The sequence below is a fragment of the Carassius carassius genome, chromosome 30 (assembly GCF_963082965.1).
Source record: "Carassius carassius chromosome 30, fCarCar2.1, whole genome shotgun sequence".
NCBI classification, from domain to species: Eukaryota; Metazoa; Chordata; class Actinopteri; order Cypriniformes; family Cyprinidae; genus Carassius; species Carassius carassius.
Window position 1 is genome coordinate 12,727,423 of NC_081784.1, and position 24,493 is coordinate 12,751,915.

Here is a 24,493-nt window from a genome sequence, read left to right on the forward strand (position 1 = left end):
CAGCAGGACGAGCCATTCTGTAGCTGCTGGCATCGCTGCCTTCCACTGCCGTTCCTGCTGCGCTATCCGGCGCCTATATCCTTTCAATTCTGTTATATCCAGCTGTTCTTTATGTGTGTGTGTGTTCGCCCTGCGACACAAACTCGTGAAAGAGCTCGCGTCTTTTTTAAGATGCCTTCCTGTGGCTCGTCAGAGCCCCACTCAGCGAGGGAGACCGGTACGTCATCTGTGTCTCCTGCCTGGGTGAAGATCATGCAGCGCTCGCGCTCGCTGACGGCGGATGCCCCCACTGCGAGCTGTTGCCATGGTGACTCTGAGGACTCGCCTGGCCTTTTTCTCTGAGCCTGCATTCTCCGCTGCGCTGAGGCGCCGTAAAAGCATCGCTTCCAGCGGATTCCGGAACCGTCTTCAGCTCAACCGAGCTCGCCGGTTCGCCCTGCTTCACCGGCCCCCCTTGCATCGCTTCCCGGTGGGCAGCGCCCGCTGTTTGCCGGCGCGTCGTCCGAGGAAGTCGATCTCAGGGCCGCGTCGGGGGAAGAGGACACGTGCTCTCTGCTAGCTTCGGGCAGTGAGTGCTGGGCGAGCTCCGAGGATCTCGCGCCTTCTGCTCAGAAGCCCAGCAGACGAGCTGACATCGAGAAGGAGCGGGGCGAATGCTCGTGTTGGCCGCGATGAGTCTTGGCCGCGAGTGGTCTGCACCAGCGCCCCCCCTCTCGTTCCCGGCTGGATGGTATTTCCCTTAGGATGAGCGTACTTCTCAAAGCCCGCCTCATTTCTTCCTGAGCTTCACGAAGAGGTGGCGAAGGCTTGGAACGCTCCATATTCAGCGCGAACTCGTTCGTCTGTCTCACTAGCATTCTCCACACTGATGAAGCTAAAAACAGGAACTACCAGTCACTTCCGCCGGTGGAACAGGCGATAGCGACGCACCTTTGTCCCTTTGTTTGATAACAAAAACTGTTATCACGGCTACCCAGATATTTCCCGAAAAAGGTGTAATTTCTGGTGTCCCGGCCACGGCCGATGGTGCTATAAATGTAGTGACGATGCCCACTGCTCAGTGGCCATCTCCACATGTAAGCACAGCCCTTCACACAGGGCTCGCACCCATAAAAGCGACTCAAGTCGATCACGCGCACTACATAGTAGACGTGCCCACTCCTCAGTGCCCACAATCACTATGTCACACGCGTCATGTGGTTTCTGTAAAAACGAAACCTGTGCATGTTCGTCCGGCCACGGCCGATGGTGCTATAAATGTAGTGACGATGCCCACTCCTCAGTGCCCATCTCCACATGTAAGCACAGCCCTGCACACAGGGCCTGCGCCCATAAAAGCGACTCAGGTCGATCGCGCACACTGCATAGTAAGCGTGCCCACCCCTCAGTGCCCACAATTACTATGTCACACGCGTCATGTGGTTTCTGTAAAAACAAAACCCGTGCACGCTCGCCCGGCCACGGCCGATGGTGCTATAAATGCAGTGACGATGCCCACTCCTCAGTGCCCATCTCCACATGTAAGCACAGCCCTGCACACAGGGCTCGCGCACATAAGATCGACACAGATCGGTCGAGCGCGCCGCATAGTAAACGTGCCCACTCCCCAGTGCCCACATACACTATGTCACATACGGCGCGTGGCTTCTGTAAAAACGAGGCCCGTGCACGTACGCTCTGCACAGGCAGACAGCGAGTTGAAAGTGGTAAATGTGCACATATGCAGCCCACAGTTACTCGCAGACATATCGAGTCCGACGGGACCTGCTCAGCCTTCCCCCAGTCGGTAAGCGCCGGGACGGGGTCGAGGAGGAGTGATCTGCCCGCTGTGATCAGCGCGCTCCCCGCCTCAAATGCGCAGCACACCCGAGCGCCGCCGTTGCCCGGTCAACGGAGCGCGCTTCGCATCCAGCCCTTAGCCATTCATGCAAATGCATGGTCAGCGCTTCCAGGGGTTTCGGATTGGGTGCTAGGCATTATTAAGGGAGGCTACTTGCTACAGTTTTTTTGATGCCCTCCGCGCTTTTCAGCGCGTCGAAACTACAGTCAAAAAAGAAGTAGCACACATACTTCGGGCCGAAATATCAAAACTGTTGAGCAAAAGCTCAAGCTCAAAGCGAGGGGGGGCTGTACTGCAGATACTTTCTGGTGCCCAAGAGAGACGGGGGTCTCAGGCCCATGCTGGATCTAAGACAGCTGAACAAGGCATTGATGAAACCCAGTTTCAAAATGCTTACCACCAGGAAACTCCTCGTGCAGATTCGCAGAGGGGACTGGTTCATGTCAATAGATCTGAGGGACGCGTATTTTCAAATACAGATAGCGTCAAACCACAGGCGATATTTGAGATTCGCCTTCGAGGGCCAGGCATACCAGTTTACAGTCCTCTGTGGCTCCTCGTACGTTTACGAGGTGCATGGATGCAGCGCTCGCTCCTCTCAGACTCAGAGGCATGCGAGTGCTGGATTATTTGGACTACTGACTGGTTCTGGCCCGATCACGAGCGGAGCTCGTGGACCACAGGGCCGTTTTACTCGATCACCTCGAGAAGCTCGGCCTCAGTGTCAATTGGGAGAAGAGTTCGCTGAACCCCAGTCAGACGATTCTGTTTCTAGGTATAGTTCTGAACTCGTGTTCCATGACGGCGCGGCTGTCACCACAGCGCGTGATGGGCATTCAGCGTGCAGCGAGTTCTTTCCGCTGCGGCGCAACCGTGTCGCTCAAACACTGTCAGAAGATGCTGGGCCTCATGGCCTCAGCATCTCCAGCTCTGCAGCTGGGCCTGCTCCGCATGCGCCCCCTGCAGTTCTGGCTGAAGACGCGGGTGCCACGCAGAGCGTGGGCGTCTGGCCGGCTGCATCTCAAGGTCAATCAGAGCTGTGTCACAGCTCTGGCACCTTGGACAGCGAACGGCTGGTACCGATCAGGTGTAAGCCTGGGGACTTCCCCGAATGTGAAGATGGTGTCGACGGACGCCTCCACTTCGGGATGGGGAGCGCTGCTCGAGGGCAGACCGTCCTTTGCCCTATGGTCAGAACGGGAAAAGCTCCATCATATCAACTGTCTGGAAATGCTGGCAGTGGAGAACGCGCTGATGCGCTTTTGTCCCCAAATCAAGGATCACCACGTCTTAGTCCATTCGGGCAACATGTCTGTGGTGTCCTACATAAATCGCCAGGGCGGTCTCGGGTCCTGAAACCTGTACAGGCTAGCGGAACGCCTCCTGGTTTGGGCTCAGCGCGACGTGTGTTCGCTGAGGGCAGTGCATGTGCCTGGGCTACAGAATCTGGGTCCAGTCAGGCTGTCCAGAGGCAATGTTCCTGCGGGCGAATGGTTTCTACACCCGCAAACAGTCCGGCTGTTGTGGGAGAGATTTGGCAGGGCGGAGGTGGACCTCTTCGCGTCCCACGAAAACGCTCACTGCCCTGCGTTCTTTTCAAGGAACGAAAGCGCGCTGTCACGGGAATGGCCGTGCTGCCCGCTTTATGCTTTCCCTCCCGTCTCCTTCCTTCCGCAGGTGATAGAACGGGTGAGAGAAACGAGATGTTCAATACTGCTTGTAGCACCTCTTTGGAAGAACCAACCATGGTTCCCAGATTCGATGCAGTTAGCAGATGTCGCCCCGTGGCCAGTACCGTTGAGGAGGGACCTCCTCTCGCAGGCCAGGGGCTCGATTTGGCACCCTCAACCGGAGTTGTGGTCCCTCCATGTGTGGGCGCTCAACGGTTACCCGCTGATCTCACAGTGGGAGTGCTGAATACCATCACTCAGGCTAGAGCTCCGTCGACACGACGTCTGTATGCCTCGAAATGGTCGGTGTTCTCCAGCTGGTGCACAGCTCGAGGATATTCACCCCTTAGTTGTGAGGTGACGGAGGTTCTCTCCTTCCTACAGGAGCTGTTGGATAAGGGCAGAGCCCCATCCACGCTCAAAGTTTATGTGGCGGCCATCACAGCGTTTTCTGAAACAGCGCTCTGTCAGTCAATTTGAAGGAATGATTTGGTCATTCGGTTCCTCAGAGGAGCTAGGAGGCTGAATCCTCCCAGACCTCCGTCAGTCCCTATGTGGGACCTCGCGGCGGTTTTGGAGGCCATGAAGGGTCCCCCTTTTGAGCCTATCCAATCACTTAGCCTTCAGCATCTGTCGTTCAAGACAGTATTCTTGTTGGCTCTCGCTTCGGTGAAGCGTGTGGGTGATTTGCACGCGCTCTCGGTGAGCCAGTCGTGCTTGGAGTTTGGGCCTAATGTCTCAAGGGTCATACTCAAACCTAGGCACGGTTATGTGCCGAAATCCCTCAACACGCCGTTTCGGGCTCAGGTTATTGCCCTGTCTGCCCTGCCGGTGTCAGGAGAGGATAGAGACTCGAGTCTTCTTTGCCCTGTCAGGGTTTTAAGAGCTTTTGTGTCTCGCTCTGCTGCCTTTCGGCAGACGGAGCAGCTGTTTGTCTCGTTCGGTGGACTTTCCAAGGGAATGGCTGTTTCGAGACAGACTCTATCCAGATGGATAGTTGACGCCATAGCGTTAGCTTACGCTTCCAGGGGCCTTCAGTGCCCGTTGGGCGTCAGAGCACACTCCACAAGAGGCGTCGCCTCGTCGTGGGCGTGGTCTACTAGGATCTCCTTGCAGGATATATGTATGGCGGCAGGTTGGGCCTCGCCGTCTACATTTATCGGGTTCTATAACCTGGAGGTTCCCGCCTTGCAAGCAAGGCTGCTGTCGGTATAGTCGAATCAGGGCCCTGAGGGGAATTCTGAGTTCATGAGCGCTATGCGCTGCCGACTGTTATATGGGCAGTATTGCGTAAGACCCGCATTGCCACATTGGTCAGGCTTTGCCTCGGCTGTGTGATGTCATATTGCCGCATCTACGGATGCTGCTAGATATGGGACGGAGGGCTTTCCCCCTTTTCTGTCCTGGACTCTCTGTGAGTCCCTCAGGTGACTGTGCACTGTAAATCCTGGGCGTTGCTTCAGGTTTATTGGTGTGTGATCCCTGCGCGCACGGCGTTTTGCATTGGGTTCCTGTAGCGTCTTAGCTAAGACGCAGTACAAGAGAGCTCTCGTAAGAGAACGTACTCGGTTACTAAACGTAACCTCGGTTCTCTCTAGAAGAGCGAACGAGTACTGCGTTCTCTGCCGTGCGCACGATTCACTCTGGTTCGCTTCGGCGATGAAATAAATCAGGTGAGTCAGCCTTTTCGAGCTCCTTTTATAGGTTGGGCCACACCTGTTTCGGCGGGAAGTGGCAAGAAGGGCGCGAGGCGCCCTTATTGGTCTGATGTTGCATCAGCCCGCGCTTGATAGGCTGTGCAGTTGCCGCAGAACAAGCCAATGAGCGAACGAGCCGTCTCGCCTATGGCTGTGTACTGCTGCAAATGCGCTTTACAAAAATACAAAATTAAGGATAATTTTTTGCTTCAGTATTTCGTGAAAAGCGTTTTTTTTAATTAGTATATTTTTGTGTTTTGCTTTGGTACCGAAATTGGTATCGAGAACCGTGGATTTTCACTGGTATCGGTACCGAATACTGAAATTTTGGTACTGTGACAACACTAATCACATCCAAATTTACATAATGTATTTGTGTGTGCTATGTGTGTGTATATATATGTATATAAAAATATACTTATGACGCCAGACTTCTCTCTGGTGACATACGTCAGACTTCTCCAATCATTTCATCCGCAAAAATCCCACCACTCATAAAGTAGATGGCACGCTTGCATTCAAATCTGCCTCCATTCAATCAACAACCAATAGTTAGAACTTCTCGATACATAGAAGTCTCCTACTTTCTTTTTCTCAATAATTGTTTACACTCGGATGTATGTAACAATACGGAAGAAAAGACTTTAACATTACAAAAGTCAGTAACACTTTATTTTAAGGTGTCCTTGTTACAGTGTAATTATACATTAAATACTGAGTAATACGGATTAACTACATGTACTTACTACGTATATGGTTAGGGTTTGGATTAGGGTTGCTTGCTTGTAATTATGCATAATTAATTGTTATTACAATAAGTACATGTAACGTGTAACAAAGACACCTTAAAATAAAGTGTTACCTTTAAGTCTTTTTAGGCATTTCATTCAACCTGTCCATGTTGACATCTGCCTAATTTGGCTACCTTCCACCAAGGTACATATGAATTTACACAAACTATACTATAGTTCAAATAGGCTCTCGATTAGGCCAAATTTTTTCTCTTCCTATTTCTGCATTCTTTTTTATACTTGCATTTAGCTTCGTTTTTCCTTACTATTCGTGACACTATCAGAATAGACCTGCAACCCACCACCACATGAAAACCACTGGTTTAGACAGTATGTATAGGCACTCATAAAGCATGTCAGATGTTTGTGCACACATAAAGGCTTTTGAAATAGAGTGCAGTGCTTTCCAGATGCTACGCTCTTTTGCACATCACACTGTATGTGGGTTCTCTAATTTCCTCTTCCTATTCTCCTTCACACCCCCAGCTCATCAAGCGTCACATCGCTCCTCTTCCAGACTCCCGTTGCTTTTCGCTCCAGTTGTATTATTTTGAGCTCTTTTATTTTCATGGATTTTATCAGTCATAAAGAGATGGCAGTAGCTCCTGACTGGAGCGTGTGAACACAGGCAGGGCTCTGACTGAGTCTTTTGACTTTAATGGAATGAGAGAGTGCGCCTGAGCGGCAGGCCGGCATCGGATGCGAGCGGATGCTTTTTCTCCAGTGTTGGCGGAGGCGTGTGTGGAGTGTGATTAGATTTCCTTGGATGGAGTCGATAGGTAGCGGGAATGGGAAAAGCAAGCAGAGCAGGCGGTGTGGGCTACTGCCAGATGAACACTACTTTATTTCTCTCTACAGAAACAATGACTCATGCGAGCAGGTTTAGTCTGGCATTGGTCATCACTGCTGACTCAGTGAGTCACAGATGCATCTGAATTATGTAAAGAGTCGCTGTGTCTCTGACATCTGACTTCAGTGGCTCAGAATAGATAAATACAGTGGATAAATGCAGTTTGTTAAGAAAGCAAAATAGGCCAAAATCTTCAAATTGACCAGTGCATAAAACAATGGTTCTGCTTGTGGAGTCTTGCTTTAAAATCAACCAAATCTATTATTATTATTTTTTTATATATATATATATATATATATATATATATATATATACATTTTTTCCTTAAAGTGTGCTTTGGCAATGGTCTTCAAAACCATTGACACTGTTTTACGGTATTCAAGGCAATGACATATATTTATGTGTGACTCTAAACACTTTCTGGTCACTGTTTCTTTAAGTTTGGTGTGAAACCAATACAAATCTAAAGTGATTGTTATTTTTTATAATGCTGTTGACACTTTGTCCATGTCTAATGACCTTTGGTTCTCTCTCGCTCAGATGCACCCACAGCCAGCTCTGCCAGCAGTGGGGCGGGAACAAGCAATGCAGCTCCAATCAGTGACGACTTAGACATCTTTGGACCTATGGTATCCAACCCTTTGCCCTCAAACACCAACACAAACCAGGTACAAGAGTCCACTAATGGATACATCAATAACCAATTGCATGTGTGTGTGTGTGTGTGTGTGTGTGTATGTATTTGTGTTCTTGGCTCAAAAAACCTGCTCTATCCTGTTGTCATGTCAGTCACACCAATTTCTCAGTGTTAGGTAGTTGACAACCATTGGCAGCGGTGTCCTGCGGTGTGACATATGTACTTTTTGAATGTGTTATGTGTATGTTTTGAACATGTTTTGCTCAAAAGTTTGAGTTCAGAAAGAATTTTAAGAGATTGATACCTTTATTGAGCAAGGGTTATTTAAATAGATCAATTGTGACAGTAAACACATTTATGTTCAAATGTTTTTTTTTTCTTCTGTACTTTCTATTCATCAAAGATTCCTGCAAAAGAAACTATTACAGTTTCCACAAAAATATTAAGCAGCACGACACGCAGTGACGATGATAAGATTTTTTTTTTTATATATATTAAAATAGAATAGAGCTATTTAACATTTTAATAATATTTCACAATATTTCTGTTTTTATTTTTGATCAAATAAATGTAACCTTAGTGAGCAATAGGAAACTTATTTTGTAAACCTGATCCCAAATATGGACAGTGGAAGAATATTTTATAAATTAAAAAAATATTTTGTCACAATGTGGAACTATTTACATAGCTGCGAATTAACTGGAAATATTTTGTAGAAATTGTAAAAAAAAAAAAAAAAAAAAAAAAAAAAAACTACAATTATTTTATCCTGATACGATGATATATATAATGTCAGCGCTATGATGGCAACCCACAAACCACCTGAACGCTTTTGGTACATTTGGTAATTTGTCATGGCATGATGTGGCTAATGATAAACAGACCTTCATAGACCAGTGCGCCTCATTTGTAAGGGAACAGAGGTACAAGTTAAACAAAAAGAGTTATTTTTCTTAGGTCACAAAACATGCCTCTGTTCCTGCTTGCCCTCATTCAGTCTAAATTCATCTGACGAAGAGAGTCAAAGAAAAGGTCAAACCCAATTGTTTTAATTTCCTCCACAAACAACATGATTACATTTTGCCTCTCTACTTGCGGCTGACAGAATTGATTTGCAGGCTCTCCCTGGCCAAAGGATGCAGCATGAATAATGAGGGATATTAGCATTTATTACGGCCTTCGCTGAGAAGAGTGAAGAGGAGAAATGTTTAATAATGTCGAGAAGAGAGAGGGATAAAAACAGACTCATGTTAAGAGGAGGCAGAAAAGTTTATCAATACATGTTAGAGATGCACAATTTATCTGAACCTTAGTGGTTAAAATTTAGGTTTTGTTGGGCTGATATTGTGCATTAAATTGTACATCATAATTTTGCTGATTTTTAAATTAAATTAAATCAAATTAATGTATTTAGCAGACACTTTTATCCAAAGCGACTTACAGTGCATTCAGGCTTACATTTTTTACCTAACATGTGTTCCCTGGGAATTGAACCCACAACCTTGCAATGCGATACCACTTAAGCCACAGGAACACTTTTTTTTTTTTTTACAATTTTTTAAATAATTTTTTTAAATATTTTTTTTACATTTGAATGACCTTTGCTATCATCTAATGTTGATTAACACTGTTAAATATAGTGTTCAGCAAAAAAAAAATCATATATATATATATATATATATATATATATATATATAGATAGATAAAATAATGTTGCACTTTGTATCCATTACCAGGTTTTTTAATGTTGTAATAATTATCCATAGAAATATTATTAACACAGAATAATAATCAACATTTAATATTCCGACTACATTGTATTTGTTGAAAGGCAATAAGTGACCTAAATACTGTATAGATGGGCATTGGCCAAATTTTTTTTGATAATCACTGATTTACATGTTTATAGCTGATCAGGACACTGGAGGATCCCAGCAGGAATAGCAGTGTGTCTTTGTGAAATCTGGTCTTCACCTCTGGGATCCACTCTCACTAACCCTACACTGTCTCTTCTTTCACCTTTTCTCCTTTGATAGACCTTAGTCAGGGAAGAGCCATATTGATTTTTTTTGACAGGAATGAAAATTATGCTGTGAGGCACAGAAGTACAGTGTGTTTGAAAGATCTTACTGTTGTTTAACAATGAACAGATTGTTCAGCTGATGAAACATCTTAAAGAATTTCCACTTGAAAAAACTCAATAAAACAGTTTTGAAAGTTGTGAGTTTTAAAAAAATAAATGATATACAAAAGCGTTACACAGCACATGTCTTTGTAAAGTCTATACTTCACAGCCTCATTTTCATTCGTGTAAAATTCAATATGACGTCTACCCTGACTAAGGTCCATTCCCATCCTCCTTTTACTCCTGTTTTGGCAATCGTTCTCAGAATAACTTGAGGAGAATTCTCTTTTTTGATCTTGGAAGCCTGAAGCTGACTTTAAACCAGAAAAGTCACTTGACAAAAAGCTTTTTGCCCACTTGAATCAATGTTTTATTGAGAGGTTTGTAGAGCCGCTGGACTGACTTGGACTTCTCGGATAATTGATGCCCTCATACTCTGCTCAGGCCAAGTGGAAATCACAATGTAAGTGTGCGTTCTGCATTCTCATGGGAGGATGATAAAGCATAAAGAGGAGCTAAAGATAGATCACTTAAGAATAGTAAGCCAATGCTCAGGGCTTCACAAAGCATTCAGTCTCAATGGCATGCTGTCAATCTCTGCTCTTATTGTTCAGATGAATTGAGCGGCATTGGGTGTCTGATGAGGGAAGATAGCAGCATTATGCCATTATGCCTTAAGCATTATGATTCTTGTTTGTTGTGTCTTTGAGTGGAAGATGTGTTTAAAAGAGCCGCACATTGGCTCTTTAAAGGATTTGGAGGCTTTTTGTATATCTGAGGATGTGTCACTTATTGGAATTGGATTGCTTATGTATGTGAATGAGCTTATGTATGTTTTTCCTCAAATGCTGATTTTTGGAAGCAAGAGCGACTGCAGGATGTGCACAGAGGAGCCTGATCTTGCCTCCATAACAGTAGGTGCATTTACATGGACACCTTTTGCTTCCATCGGAATGAATTCATTCTGATTGACGAATCCGAATGTAGTGTAGTGTTTACATGAATGCTGAATAAAGTGATCGGGTTGATATGTGCGTTTATGTCACAAGCTCCTTATCGGATTTACTCTTTTGACATGGGCACATTGCATGAATATACAGAGTTTCCCGCTGCTGTCGCATACTGATTTAAAAAGCATTAGTTTCGGTTTTCAATCCGAGTGTTTACATGTCCTCTCGCTCGGATTACACAAGGAATAAACCACCCCTTACAATCCGATAAAAATTTTAGTCGGATCTGGCCAATTCAATCCGATTGACGTGTTTACATGTGACTTTTTTATTCTGATTGTGCTAGTCTATTACGATCGGATTAGTAGGGTCCACGTAAACGCAGCTAGTGTTGTTTTTATTAACTAAAACTATGACAAATTTTATGTTAGAAAACATCTAAAATGAAATCAAGTATAAATAATAAATGGAAAAAGTTAATGAAAAATTAGAAATGCAACTAACTGAAATACTAAAATGACTAAAACTGAAATAAAAATAAATTATTTATAATTACATTACTATGCAAAAGTCGTAGGCCATTAGTATTTTCACTAACAAAAAAGAAAAAGTGATGCTAGTAATTTATATCTTTTGCTGTAGTGTTAGTGGGAAATATCCGTTTACATTTCCGAACATTCAAGACACCTGAAGAAGATTTTGTTCGTGTGTGTGTATAAAAAAATGCTTAAAATGTACTTTTAACGAAAATGAAAACTGAAAATATTAAAAGTTAAATTAAAAATATAAATACAATAATAATTAAGAAATGATACTAAAATAACACTGTTCCATATCAGCCCAACACCAACCCATCATTCACATATGCACATTCACTCTTATGATATTTGATATTAATACTTTGATAATTTTGATGTTAATAATCATTTTAGATTGTAGACATGCAAATAATCAGTTGAACATCCAGCATGATACAACAATAAGCATGCAAAGTTTTGGAAAAACAAAAGTGGAGAAGATTAGAAATTAATGAGAAGATGAGGTAATGTATGCAGATATATTTATTTATTTTACATGTGAAAGCAAGCAGAAGATGTTTGATTGGTTGGCATGAGGGCCTGAGTCAAGGCACTCACACAGTTCTCCCTAAGCCTAAGGGGAGAGAAAGATGAGAGCGCGAGAGACAGTTGGAGCCTTTGATGAGAAACCGCCGGGCTTCCGTATTCTCCATTCCTTCAGTGTGACTCCAGCCGGTGCATGTTAATCTGTCCTCACACTTCCTCTTTTCATGTCTCATCTACTGCCAGCTTTTATATCACCTCCTGAGACATACACACACAGTCTCCTCCGCAGGACTTCCTCCTCCCTGCAGCTTCTATATAAGTGCACAACTGCTAGCCAGTTCTGGTGTCCCATAATGCTCAGTTAGTAATGTATTCCAGATCATCATTGATTAATAAAGGGGTTAGGACTATTTTTCATTGCTAGTTCAGGTTAACTAATGTCAACAAATGGAACCTTATTTTAAATTGTTTGCAATACGTTTTTATATATGTATATACAAAAAATATATGGTTTTAATATGTTACCGATATATCTCATGGCCCTTACCGCGACATGACTTGACCCAAAAATCACACGTCTCCGCTTCCATATCTTGCAGATGATCCTCTTAGCATTTAGCTGCTTATTATCCTGTTAAAATGAGGATTTTGATGTATTACAGGGTTGTTTGAATTCTCTTAACCTCTTCTTGCTCTTACATTGATACAGTCTACCAGACTAGGTCATGTAATTGTGGAAAGGTTTGCTTTACTTTAGTATTTTGCTAAGTACCATCTGTCAGCTGTTTTCTTGCACTAGTCTCGCCTCAGATTCTGCAGCAAACAGGATGTAAAGTGTGCTGACTCACTAATGAATCATTCAGCTGTTTAAGAGCCATATCTCATCAAACCCACCATCAGCCCTTTAAGAGCACAGCTATTGATCCACTCGTACTCTTTTGGGCCCTTGCGCTTAACATATGGGCATGCCATACGCCATGCATTCTGCACTGCATGCATGCAGCACTGTGGAAAACCACATTGAGCCTCTCAGAGCACATGTAGGTATGTACACTGTATCCACACACACTAGAGACCTGCAGTGTAGGGAGCCTCAGTGTTTCATGTGTGATTTTTAAGCACAGATGGTTTCTCAGTAGGACTTATGCCTAATGAAAGCTGAGCTAGTTCAGTGTGTACAAAGAGAAAAGACTGTGGTGTGGCCGGTGAGCTGCGGGGTGACTGTTTTATACAGGTTTTAAATTCAGGCTTTGCTGCTAAACAGTGTTTTCACTTTGCTATATGGTTTTGTAACAGCAAAGTCTTTTTGAGAGTAAGATAGTCACCGTATATGTTTAAAGAAAATAATAGTTATATAGAATATTAGGCTACAATTAGACTATGGGCAAAAGTGACCCAAATCTGCCCCTCCCCAATAACAGTGTGAACAGCATAAATCATCACCTTTTTTAGATTCTTATATGTGCCACTTCCATATGTTGTCCCATAACAAATACAGCTCAGATATTTTGCAATGCGATGCGACCTCAGTCTGAACAATCATATCGAAATTCATTGTTCTTGTACGTTACTCCAGATTGACATTTGTCACAATTTTGCACAGTTTTTGCTCAATTTTGCTATTGAAAATAGTTTGTCAAAGCCACAGCAGAACAGTTTCATGTCTATGAGCGGTGTTTTGTTACTGAATGAATCCACTTTTTTTAATGAATTGAGTCATTTGTCACTTGACAAATTTCTGAATGAACCAGCCATTGACATTCAGCCAAGTACGGTGACCCATACTCAGAATTCATGCTCTGCATTTAACCCATCCAAAGTGCACACACACACAGCAGTGAACACACACACTGTGAACACACACCCAGAGCAGTGGGCAGCCATTTATGCTGCGGGGCCCGGGGAGCAGTTGGGGGTTCGATGCCTTGCTCAAGGGCACCTAAGTCGTGGTATTGCCGGACCGAGATTCAAACCCACAACCCTAGGGGTAGGAGTCAAACTCTCTAACCACTAGGCCACGACTTCCCCATACCATCTGTATGTTCAAAAAAATATTTAAATAATTAATCTTATGACATTATTTATGCATTTGCAGTTTTGTGGTGTAAATTAATTTATGGCATCTCTCAGCTTCTTTAAACAAAAAAATGCCTATTTATAAACACTGTGGGAATTTACATCTGTTTTGTTATATACAGCATTTCTACCTCTTTCCAGTTAAAGAGTACTATATTTTGAGAGTTGTTTTGTAATGATTAATAATTTATTTAAAATTTATTTTTTTTGCATTGAAAGAAGTATATTTTTGTTTGTATATGCTGTCAATTTTAGTTCTTAGAAAGAAAATCAGAATCTGCAAAAAACAGTATCGCAGGTCGCACTTACAAAAAAAAAATAAAAATTGGAATCGGCCAAGAAAACTGCAATCGGTGGCAGAATATGTGTGTGTTTGTCCCCATAGTTAGTCTAATCACCATGTACTTGTATATCCCTCTGTCCTCTGCATCTGATTAGAACAACACATCCACATCTGCAAGGGTACAAGGAGGTGTAAAGTACTGTAAGCATGGAGAAGAATGTTTTTATTCAGCCAGATGGTTTAGTTGCGTCTTCATCTAGCAGGCACTAACGGGGCCATGTGAACCAGCATCCTTTTGTCCCATGTCTGCCCTACTCTTAAAACCTTTAAAAACTATTATATGGTACTATCCCAAGGTTGTAGACTACATTACATTACAAGTGCATGAATGGTCGGTTCTCACAAAGAACTGCCCGAGGACCCGCTGTACTGGAGGATTCACTTATTTCACGCTCCAGCCCTGCACAATGCAAATTCACGCATGTTACCAGCTCTACCTTTGAGCCACAGAGCTTGGAAACACAACCAGTCCACTCGCCCGTCTCAGGAAAAGGTGAGGCCGTCGCTTGTGACCACATGCAAATTGTTAGGATATTTAAAGAACACTTATGCATATTTTAGGATTCAGGGACAGTAAAGCATCAAGTGTATTAATTTTTCTCTTAACCAGACGGGGGTAAGCTGGCCTTAATTGGTCTTGCTTTTTTTACATATTTATAGTGTGTGTATGTATGCGTGTTCTTACTTTTCCAGGACAGCTCATTTTCCTAAAAGTATTCTTGAGGCGGAACGTCCTTGGGTTTGCAAGCATGGCATTGGATGTTAAGACTAGGGTCAGAATGCCATCAGGCTTTATTCTCAGGTTTGTCAGGGGAAAAATGTAGCTGAAATATTATTAGATGGAATTAATTTCCTTGTGTTGAGTGCCTCTTTTTGTAGCTGATGAATTATTAACTTATATTTAAGTTATACCAATAAATGTGATTTGATTTGATAGCACATCATGTAAAATTAAATGCATTTAAATATTTAATGCATTGACAGCCACTTTCGCAGATAGGGCCCAGAAAATAACATTCGTTTTTAGTAGAATCGCACAAAGCCCTTGCCTATTGAAATTAATTAGTGCTGTAGTGGCATTTAATACTTAAGGTATTTTTAGTCATGCTTGGAGAAGAAAGTGAAATCATGCTGCTTATACAGTATGTGGGAATATAACCTGCACTTAATGGCACGATGACTGAAGTCTAGACCAGCCGAATATCGATCATGGCCGAAGCGAGGCAGTGAATACATTACAGAAGGCTGAATAGAAGCATATAGGTCAGAGTGCTAATGTAGGCTCAGATTTCTTCATCTTCTATCTGTAACCACTGATAACTAACACAGTTAACTGATCCCAGAGAAGCACTGGAGGGACTCACTTCTTCTGAGCGTCTGCTGGACCAGTGGAAGTCACAAACAAAATACAACCAGAGAATCTCTGCTGCTTGGGGCTGATAGGATTGTTGTTTGTAAGGAAATTCTCAGTTTAAGCAATCAAACTTTTTTTGCTTAATCTGATATATAGTTTAGTGGCCGTGAATTTTTTATGCTTATGGTTTATTTTAGTTTTATGTATTTGTTTATTTTCCCCCTTGATATTGTTCATTTGTGTAGCTGTGTATTCACCAGATGGTCTCTTGTCTGATCCGCTCTTTCCTGCTGACTGATCCTCAGACTCTGAGCTGCAGTGGGACCTTTGGCAAGGTGGTACTGCCAGCCTCCGTTCTGGCACATACCCAGCATGCACCCGCTGCTGCAAACAACCATCTTCACCAAATCCAACATAACACATTTCTGATTTTGAGGCACTTTTGTTTCTCCTCTTCAGTTTTTATTTTTATTTTTTTTTTGCTTGAGTTTTTCTGGTTTCCCAGGCAGAAGGTGGCTGTTGGGGTGCCCACAGCACCACCAGAGTGTTAATTATCTGTGTGGGGCTGCTAATCAGACAAAGCCTACTCTGTTGCACATAAAATCTCTCTCTCGCACTCTCGCTCTCTCTGTGGGTATGAGTGAGCGAGTGAATTGTGTTTGGGGGTGGGTAGAGCTAGAATATGCATGGTGCTCCGTGAATGGCACAGTGAAATACAGGCTGCACAGTGTTTGTCTGTATGGAGCGTGTGTGTTTTTGTGCTAATGTGTGGGTGGGAAAGATCAAATGTTCATGGGCTTGGTGGCACACTGATTGTGGTGAACGGGAAGGACTTCTTTCAAAAGGGAGGGAAATACGAGAGTTTGTCCGAAATCATATACCTGTATTCTCAGATTAAATACTATATTTGATATTATAAAGGTACTTCACAGTCATTAAAAGACAGACAGATAGATAGACAGATAGATAGATAGATAGACAGATAGATAGATAGATAGATAGATAGATAGATAGATAGATAGATAGATAGATAGATAGATAGATAGATAGATAGATAGATAGATAGATAGATAGATAGATAGATAGAGGTAGTATTCTATAATATAAAAATTATGCATCTATCAGTCTGTGTTTTTATCTACTCAGCCAATAACCTGTCTTTCCGTCCATCAATCTATCCATCTATCAATCTAGTGTTTAATCTATCTATCATTCTATCTATGGTTCTATCTGTTGATCATTTGTCTTTTCCTGTTGTTCATTCTATCTATCACTCTATCATTAATTGTCTTTATTGTTATATGTCTATCATTCTGTCTGTTGTTTGTTCTCTGTTGTTCTCTCACTCAATCTGTCCGTCGTTCTTTGTGTCTGTCTGTCTGTCATTCTATTTATCGATCTCTCATTCTCTCTGTCCATCATTCTATCTGTTGTTAGTTCTATCCCTCTACCGTTAAACAATCGATGCATACATGTGAACACAATAGTTGTCTTTCCTTCTCATTAGTAGAGCATAGAGAAAAATGTCTGTTCCTCTCCCTGAATTATGAAGTATAGGTGTGCCCCCCCCCCCCCGCCCCATCTATTTTTAAGTCTAATAGCATTTCCTGTGTCCCTTTGCGGACTACCATATGGATCCCTTCAAATGTCACTCATATTACAAATAGAGAAAAGGTCTTGTCATCTTTTCATAATGTGGCCCGAAAAAAAAGGCTGACTCTTTGCCAAGTTAGTATGTTCTTGCTTGTTCCTGGGGTCTTGAGAATAGCTGTCAAGAGTTTGTGTGATTTCTTTGTTCCTCGCCTCTTTTCTCTCGTGCATATCAAAGGCTAAACCCATTATAGGCTGTAGCATGCAGTTGTGTTAGCATCAGCCTTCACAGGTTAATCATCCGAGGGGTTTACGTATCAGATCTGCGAGTCAGTGTTTGGCTTATCGCGCCGCAGTGCTGTTCACCCGTGTTCAGCTCCGCTCGCTTCTTATCAGATGCACTGACTGCCGCAGCAGCAGCTGGAGGTGTTACTCCCTCATACCTAAGCGCAGAGCTCTATCGTCGGCCCATCTAAATGGGAAGAGAGCGTCCACATGTGTCCCTGCCAACCTCCACCCCATCCTCCCAACCCTGCCTTTTTTTCTCTGATTACTGTGGAACATTTCCGTTCCCAGAATTCCGGAACACTGATGGATAGACAGCGGGAGAATTTATGAGCTCATGTCAGGCACGTACTTCAGCAGTGAACTTCAGAGAATGGCCTTTTCGATATCTGCCATCTGAGTAAGCATGTTTGCCACTTAATGATACTAGAGTGGGAAGATTTTTCTGAGGAAAATCGATTGATACACATATCTATTTGTTTTCGCTCGATTTGAATTCAAATGATGTAGCACATTCTCCCCTCCGTTTTCACTTCCTCTCTCAGCTTTTCACTTTCTCTCTTTCGAGGGTGAAACATTATAATTAGCTCTAGTCCTTAAAAGACCGTGTGAAATCGTTTGGCGAGTGCAGTTTCTTTCCTGTGTAAACTTATTTTCTGTTGGAATATAAGGTTTGAGTCAGACTTTTTTCTAAGTAAACTGCTTTTACTTCGTCACAGCCAAGAGCATTATTTTTATTTTTTTATGTTTTTGAAGCAAGTCTCTTATGTTAACCAAGGCTGCATTTATTTGATCAAAATACAGTTAAAACAGTAATATTGTGAGTCATTATTACAATTGAAAATAACTATTTTCTGTTTTAATATAATTTAAAATGTAATTTATTCCATTGATTTGAAAGCTGAGTTTTTAGCAGTCCTTACTCCAGTGTTCAGTGCCACATGATCCTTCAGAAATCATTCTGCTGATTTAGTGCTCAAGAAAAATTTATTGCTATTATAATTGTTGAAGTTTTTCTGCTTCATGAACTTGTGTAAAAACGATACTTTCTTTTAGGTTTCTTTAATGAATGTTAAGTGCATTCATTTGAAAAAGAAATCTTTTGTAAAAGTAAAATTTTTGAAGAATTTAATGTATCATTTCTGAATAAAAGTATGCATTTCTTAAAAATTTTAAATGAAGTGCAATTTTAAAAAGCAAGTGAACAAAGACACTAGGTTTCATTAGGTCCACCTGGCATAGCTAGTATGTACTGTAGTATAGTTAAAGCATGGTGTGATGCCAGCGTATTGTCTTCAGTCCTTACAATGGTGTGATACCCTCCTGATTCTTATTCACAAATGGAATGGAGCCTGTGCCAAACCTCAGCAAGACTCACGTAGATCTCGTTCTTCACTGAACATGACCTTGGGCCACTGTTGAGTTTCTTTAGTTATGTGCCACAAGGGTCTGCAAGTTACTTGTCACCATGTTGACTTTCTTGGAAATATGAACAGTGATTTAGGCCTAGAACTTCCCCTCAGTTTCATAGTGACAGACATGCTTCTCCGAAGGTTTTTCACATGAATTGTCTCCTCTTCCTGAGCTATTCATTCATCACAGCTTCAGTCTAATTTATGTCTTTTCTCTACTTGAAGATGATGAAGCCTTTCTTTTACCTGTGTGTGTTTGTCTTCTCTCATCTAAGTTTATACAGGATGGGCATTTTTAACCAACTTTTGATTTGGTTATCTGCCATGCCTTAATATACAGTTACATTAACAGTTGTTCTTTGAATCCTGTCATTTTATTAGGAAAGAATGTGATTAAGCTTGTAACAAGAGAGCGAAAGATTCCCTCCACAAAACTTGCTACCGGTTTGAGTGGTCAACGCAGCATATCTGTGTGCCTAACTCAAAGCCATAGACATTTTTTTATAATATTTACACAAATTTACTTGTACTGTGGCAGCAACATGGTCCAGTTTTGATCCAGTTAAAACCAGCATGAACTGGTTTGTTGGTCATAACTGGTCATCCAGCTGATAAGTTCTCTTAACCCTTTTAAAACAAGATCTTTGATCATTAAAAACACAAATTTCACTCTTAAATATTTAGAAAAGATGAATAATAACATAATATTGAAAAATCATTATATTTAAAACACTAAATGAAATTATTTTTTAAATCGCACTTTTCATAGGATTTATGTTTTGAAATGTATTGTTAAAATGATTGATTTTAGTGTTAACTATTATTTTTTTCATTTATTTATATGATTCAACATAAACATGACAATAATTACCTATTTTTCTTTTCTGTTAGTCTTATTTCCTTTATGAATGTTTCAGAGCTGTATCCAGTTGATTTGGCAAACATTTCCCACCATTTAGACTTGAAGGTCTGTTGAGATGCCTCATTTGGCTCATGACTTATATCTGTGCTTGTCTGTAATTGATATAGTTATAGTTTTATTGATATGTGAGGGAGTTATTGTGTAAAGCTTTATAAGCCAGTGTTGAGAGCATGTGACTTGAAGTCAACCGTCTCCTATGCTCTGCAGGTCAGTTCCAGTAAGGCAGCTGGGAGTGCTCAGGCCAACCCCGCTGGAGGGGCTGTGGCAGGTGCTGCGGGCACAGGAAGTGCTGCTCCAGCACAGGGAGATCTGGACCTGTTCAGCGAAACCAGCGGGAGCAACAAAGCTGAGGACTCAGCCAAGAAACCTCTCTCCAAGGACTCCATTCTCTCCTTGTATGGCTCCAGCACCATCCCACAACAGCCTGCACAAGGTACATCCATCCCCCAGAGTCCCACTTTCTTATTCCTCAGAGAATGAGCGATCTGAGCGAGAGAATGCAGATCTATAAATGGTGCTATGCATCTGGAGTCCATTTCTAATGGTGCTGTGGGAGTGTGTGTGTCTTCGAGTAAAAGCGAAAGCATGCAAGGTTCTTGAGAAGCCCTGCTTTAATGGTAGTATCAATAATTCAAGCACTGTGTGTCTCAGCACTCTGATACTGCTGAACGTGGTTTAAAGCTGCCTGCTTCGCCTGCCCTACTCTTCAAAGAGGACATTTCCCAAAACCTCAGATGCTCCAAATGAAGGCGATGCCAATTCTCCATCATCAGGACGCTTTAGACGCCCCCTTTCATCCTGCACACCTCTTCTGTCTAAAAGATCCATTTCCTCTGGGTTGAGGCGAGGAACTGCGGACATTAGCGCAGATATTGATCGCTCTCTTCTGTCTGTGATGCTTTGTGTGTCAGGGTCCTCTGGTCTGCTTCTGTTTTCGTCTCTTTGAACATATTGAACATGTCGTCATGTGTAAATCTTCTTATTTGTGTACCTCTGCTCCCACAGCGACTGCGATGTTCATGGGCCCCTCTCAGATGCAGTTCCCTGCGCAACCACAGGGGAACTTTCAGGCCTTCCCTGGGATGGGAGGAGCCATGCCGCCCACTACTATGATGGGGGCTGTCATGGGGCAGGGCGGCGCTATGATGGGCCAGAATGCGGGCATGATGGTTGGCATGACGATGCCAAACGGTTTCATGGGAAACGCACACCCTGGAGTGATGGGCTTGGCTCCGGGCATGATGGGATCTCAGGGCATGGTGCCCCCTCAGAACATGTATGCCATGCAGCCAGGTCAACAAGGACAGTGGAATATGGCACAGGTATGCTATATTTGGATTTGTGACTGTTAATGGTGCTGCTAGCAATTTACCACATATAAAATGTTCCTTCAGTCACTGAAATAAGTCTCTTATGAAATCACACACATCTTGGTGACAGCTCTAGGCCTGTGAACACATAAAGTACAATTTAGAAACATCATATGCTTTTTTAAGTCTATGCTTGAAGCGTTTTGGTACATTTGGTTTGCTGAAATGCCTTTGAAGAGTGGGATTTTGGAGTGATGGCATGTGGTTCAAGGAATGCGGAAACAGGTTAATAGTTTAATGTTTAATAATTTCTATAGTATGTATTATATTATTACGTAATTTTATGTTAAATGTAAGTGTTATACCGTCCTAATTAAACCTTCCTATTTGTTTCTACATTTCTGAATATTATTGATTATTAATATAAATAAACATTATATTATCATAAACGTAATCATTACATTAACAGCTTAGGGTAAGATTTCTTTTCCCTTTTTTTGAAAGAAGTTCAGCAAGGAGGGCATTAAACTGATTAAAAATTACAGTAATGACATTTTTAATATGACAAAAGATTGAATGTTCTATTCACTGAAGAATCATATAAATATATGTGTGTGTCCAGCATATTGCAATGATTTCTGAAGGATTATATGACAGTATTTTTGATCAAATAAATGCAGACTTGGTTAGACTACTTTCAATAACATTTAAAGAAATCTTATTAACCTCAGTTTTTCAATGGTAGTTTATGTTCTTAAAACATTTAGTTTTAAATAGCAAGTGCTCATAGAATGGTACTGAATATCTCATAAATGTATAGAAATATAAACTACCTTTTTATTGCATTATAAAGACAAGGGTGATCAAGATAAATGAAAATCTTTTAAGATTATACTGTGCTCCAGTGATATTTATTGAAGTCCTTATGAAACTAAATTAAAAATTAAAGAAGAGTGTAGAATTTAAATAAGTGTTAGGTACATGGCAAGAAGAAAAGAGTCTGTAATTTCTGGCAGCTACAAGAACACATCGAGGAGGAAGCATTCAGGGATCTGGCAAACGAGTGAAACAATATCATGACATAAACAGAACCCAAATTATGTTGTGGGTGGGGAAAAAGTGAACCTGAAAAATGTCCTAATTACTTAATGTTGTTGACAGTACACTTAAGTCACAAACCCGAGGTCAAGAGCTTCAGGTTAGGTTGATAAATGTATTTTTAACCAACCCTCTCAGAATCTGCCATGAGTCATTGATATAAAAGCAGACATTCATCATCAGTGCAGCGTCCTGGCTGCAGTGGATCAGCATCTGCTTTTTATAGAGAGAACATCTATATCTGAAGCTATTACTATTCATCATATCCGACTCCAACAATACATACATTTTCAAAACCATTTCAGGTGGAAAGCAAGCTGTCAGTTTAGGTCTCTCACTCTCACCGTATAATCAGAGATTCGTAATAAGGGTTTTAAAATCCTCATCTAATCTGCTGTCACCTCCCATCGGCATGTGGCTCATTAAAGATGAAGGCTCAGTGACTCCGACCTCTCAGCTTCTATCATCTCCCTGCCTCACCCCCTCCTCCTGTGGCCGGGGACCACCTGTGTATGAGGCTGAGAGCAGAGGGAGTCCGAGATTTCAGCCTCCGGGAGGTTAATTACACATCATAAATCAATACAGCATTCTTTACACTCACACAGCCTTAATTAAAATCCCTTCCCACAATGCAAGTGTGTGTGCGCGTCCTGAGTTATAGGCCTTCAGCAGAACATTTGTATTTTGAGAGACCGGATGAGAAAAGAAATGCGTTTGCTTAATGGTTTTCTGGAGTGAGGGTAATTTTGCAGCACAGTTCCTGGGAGGAGTGTTCTTTTTCCGGAGATGGATCTGACTTGAGATGTTTTCCTTCATTACCCAGCTCACAGAACGTTTCCCTATTTTCCGAAGGAGGACTGAGGAGAACCAGTGCACAGGGAGAAGAAGAATCCTTAGTGTTTGACATTCACTCCTCTGAATAGCTGAGTGCTGTTCTTGGGAGTATTTACAAACACACACTCTCACCGCACACTTATTTCTCTGAGCATAGGCAGGTTTGTGTTGAGGAGGAGGTAGATGTAATTACGAAACTGGCCAAATTTGTCCTGCTGTGCATTTGAGCACAAAATGAAGTCAAGGTCCACAGTGGATCCTCCTGAGGATTTTCAGATCATTTTTTTACCCCCTCTGTCTGTATCACTCTAGTCATACACTTCATGGCCTAAAGCGGTTTAGTCACCTCGTGAGACATCAGAGCACTCCAGGAGTTCACCGTGATGGATAACCTCCCTCACTACCTCAAGATGGGGTTTAGTGCTTTGGAATTAAACACAAATAGGAAGCCGATGAAATGTGCCTGGATTGTGTTTTAATTGACGTTAATGTTTCAGGATTGTATGGGAAAAGGCAAGTACTACAAGTATGTAAATGAGCTCTTTTATGATTGGCTAGCCTCTTCGCTCATCAGATAAGGCTGAACTGCCGAATACTGAATAAACAGTTATGTAAACATTAACATAACCTTGTCTAAACATTATGTAAGACCAACCATCTAGTCAATTAGTGAGGTCGGCTTTGTTTCAGCTGTTATATTTTCTTAAAAGCGGTGCTTCACAGGGGATTAATTTAGAGACTGAGCGCAACTTCTCTTAGTGGTTTTTAGCATGCTGACAGCTGACAGTGGTTTAGTGTGCTCTTAGGCTGTCGGCATGGTTTAAGGCACCTCTCTACATTCATCTCCTCTAAAACACAAGCACTACTGCCATCAAAGTGCTGCTTGTCTCACAGATCCACCACATTCAATAACATATTTCAAGACGATTACTGTCAGGCTTGGTGAACTGATGATGTGTTGTGAGCAGTATTCCCGTCATCATCCACAGTTTCTTAGTGAAGAGATTAGTTTTGTGTAATAAAAGATTGTAATCATTTTAGCCTCCGTATATATGCCAGACAACCCACGGAATGTTCGATTATGTAGTTTTGTACATACATTGTGAACATAGTACATCAAACTCTTATTTAAAAGTAAGAAATGCCCGTATTCCATTATTTATCCCTTTCGACAGCTGGATAAAGATTGCACAAACTAGAGTTGCCAGAATTCAAGTTAATAATGAAAAATAGGGAGCTGCTTATTTGAAACCATTAGTTTTTCTCTCCCTGCTGGTTATGAGCTGTAGAGATGGCGGTATAAATCAGACAGATGTGTCTGATGGGCTGCCCCACCGCCAGCATGACCCACAGGACCCACTCCTCTACACCGGTCTGCTCTCTGGAAAAATACTGTCAAGGGAGTCAAGGGAAAAGAGTAGAGGTACTGAAAAAATGAAATAGAGAGGGAGGTAGACAAAGAGTAATAAGAAGGGTGATGAGTTTAAAGATCAGAGGACAGCTTAGTCTAACCTGAAAAAAATAAATGAGGAAAAGGAAACCTTGGAGGGAAAAGCCATCCGCAGGTGAAATGACTGGTGAGATGATTGGGTAAAAACACCACTTTTACTGTTCATGTTACTGTAGAAACTCCACAGAAGCAAGT

The 24,493-nt window shown here is 42.1% G+C and overlaps 1 protein-coding gene across 9 annotated transcripts in view; it reads left to right on the forward strand.

Moving 5' to 3' along the window:
- Window positions 1-24,493, forward strand: part of LOC132110656 (stromal membrane-associated protein 1-like) — a 111,453-nt gene that overhangs the window by 85,272 nt on the left and 1,688 nt on the right. For all 9 annotated transcript variants that reach the window (XM_059517442.1, XM_059517443.1, XM_059517447.1 and 6 more), the window contains 3 exons: window positions 7,389-7,516; window positions 19,814-20,039; window positions 20,612-20,928. In XM_059517442.1, coding sequence (XP_059373425.1) covers window positions 7,389-7,516; window positions 19,814-20,039; window positions 20,612-20,928 — 671 coding nt within the window. The remainder of the gene's footprint in view (window positions 1-7,388; window positions 7,517-19,813; window positions 20,040-20,611; window positions 20,929-24,493) is intronic.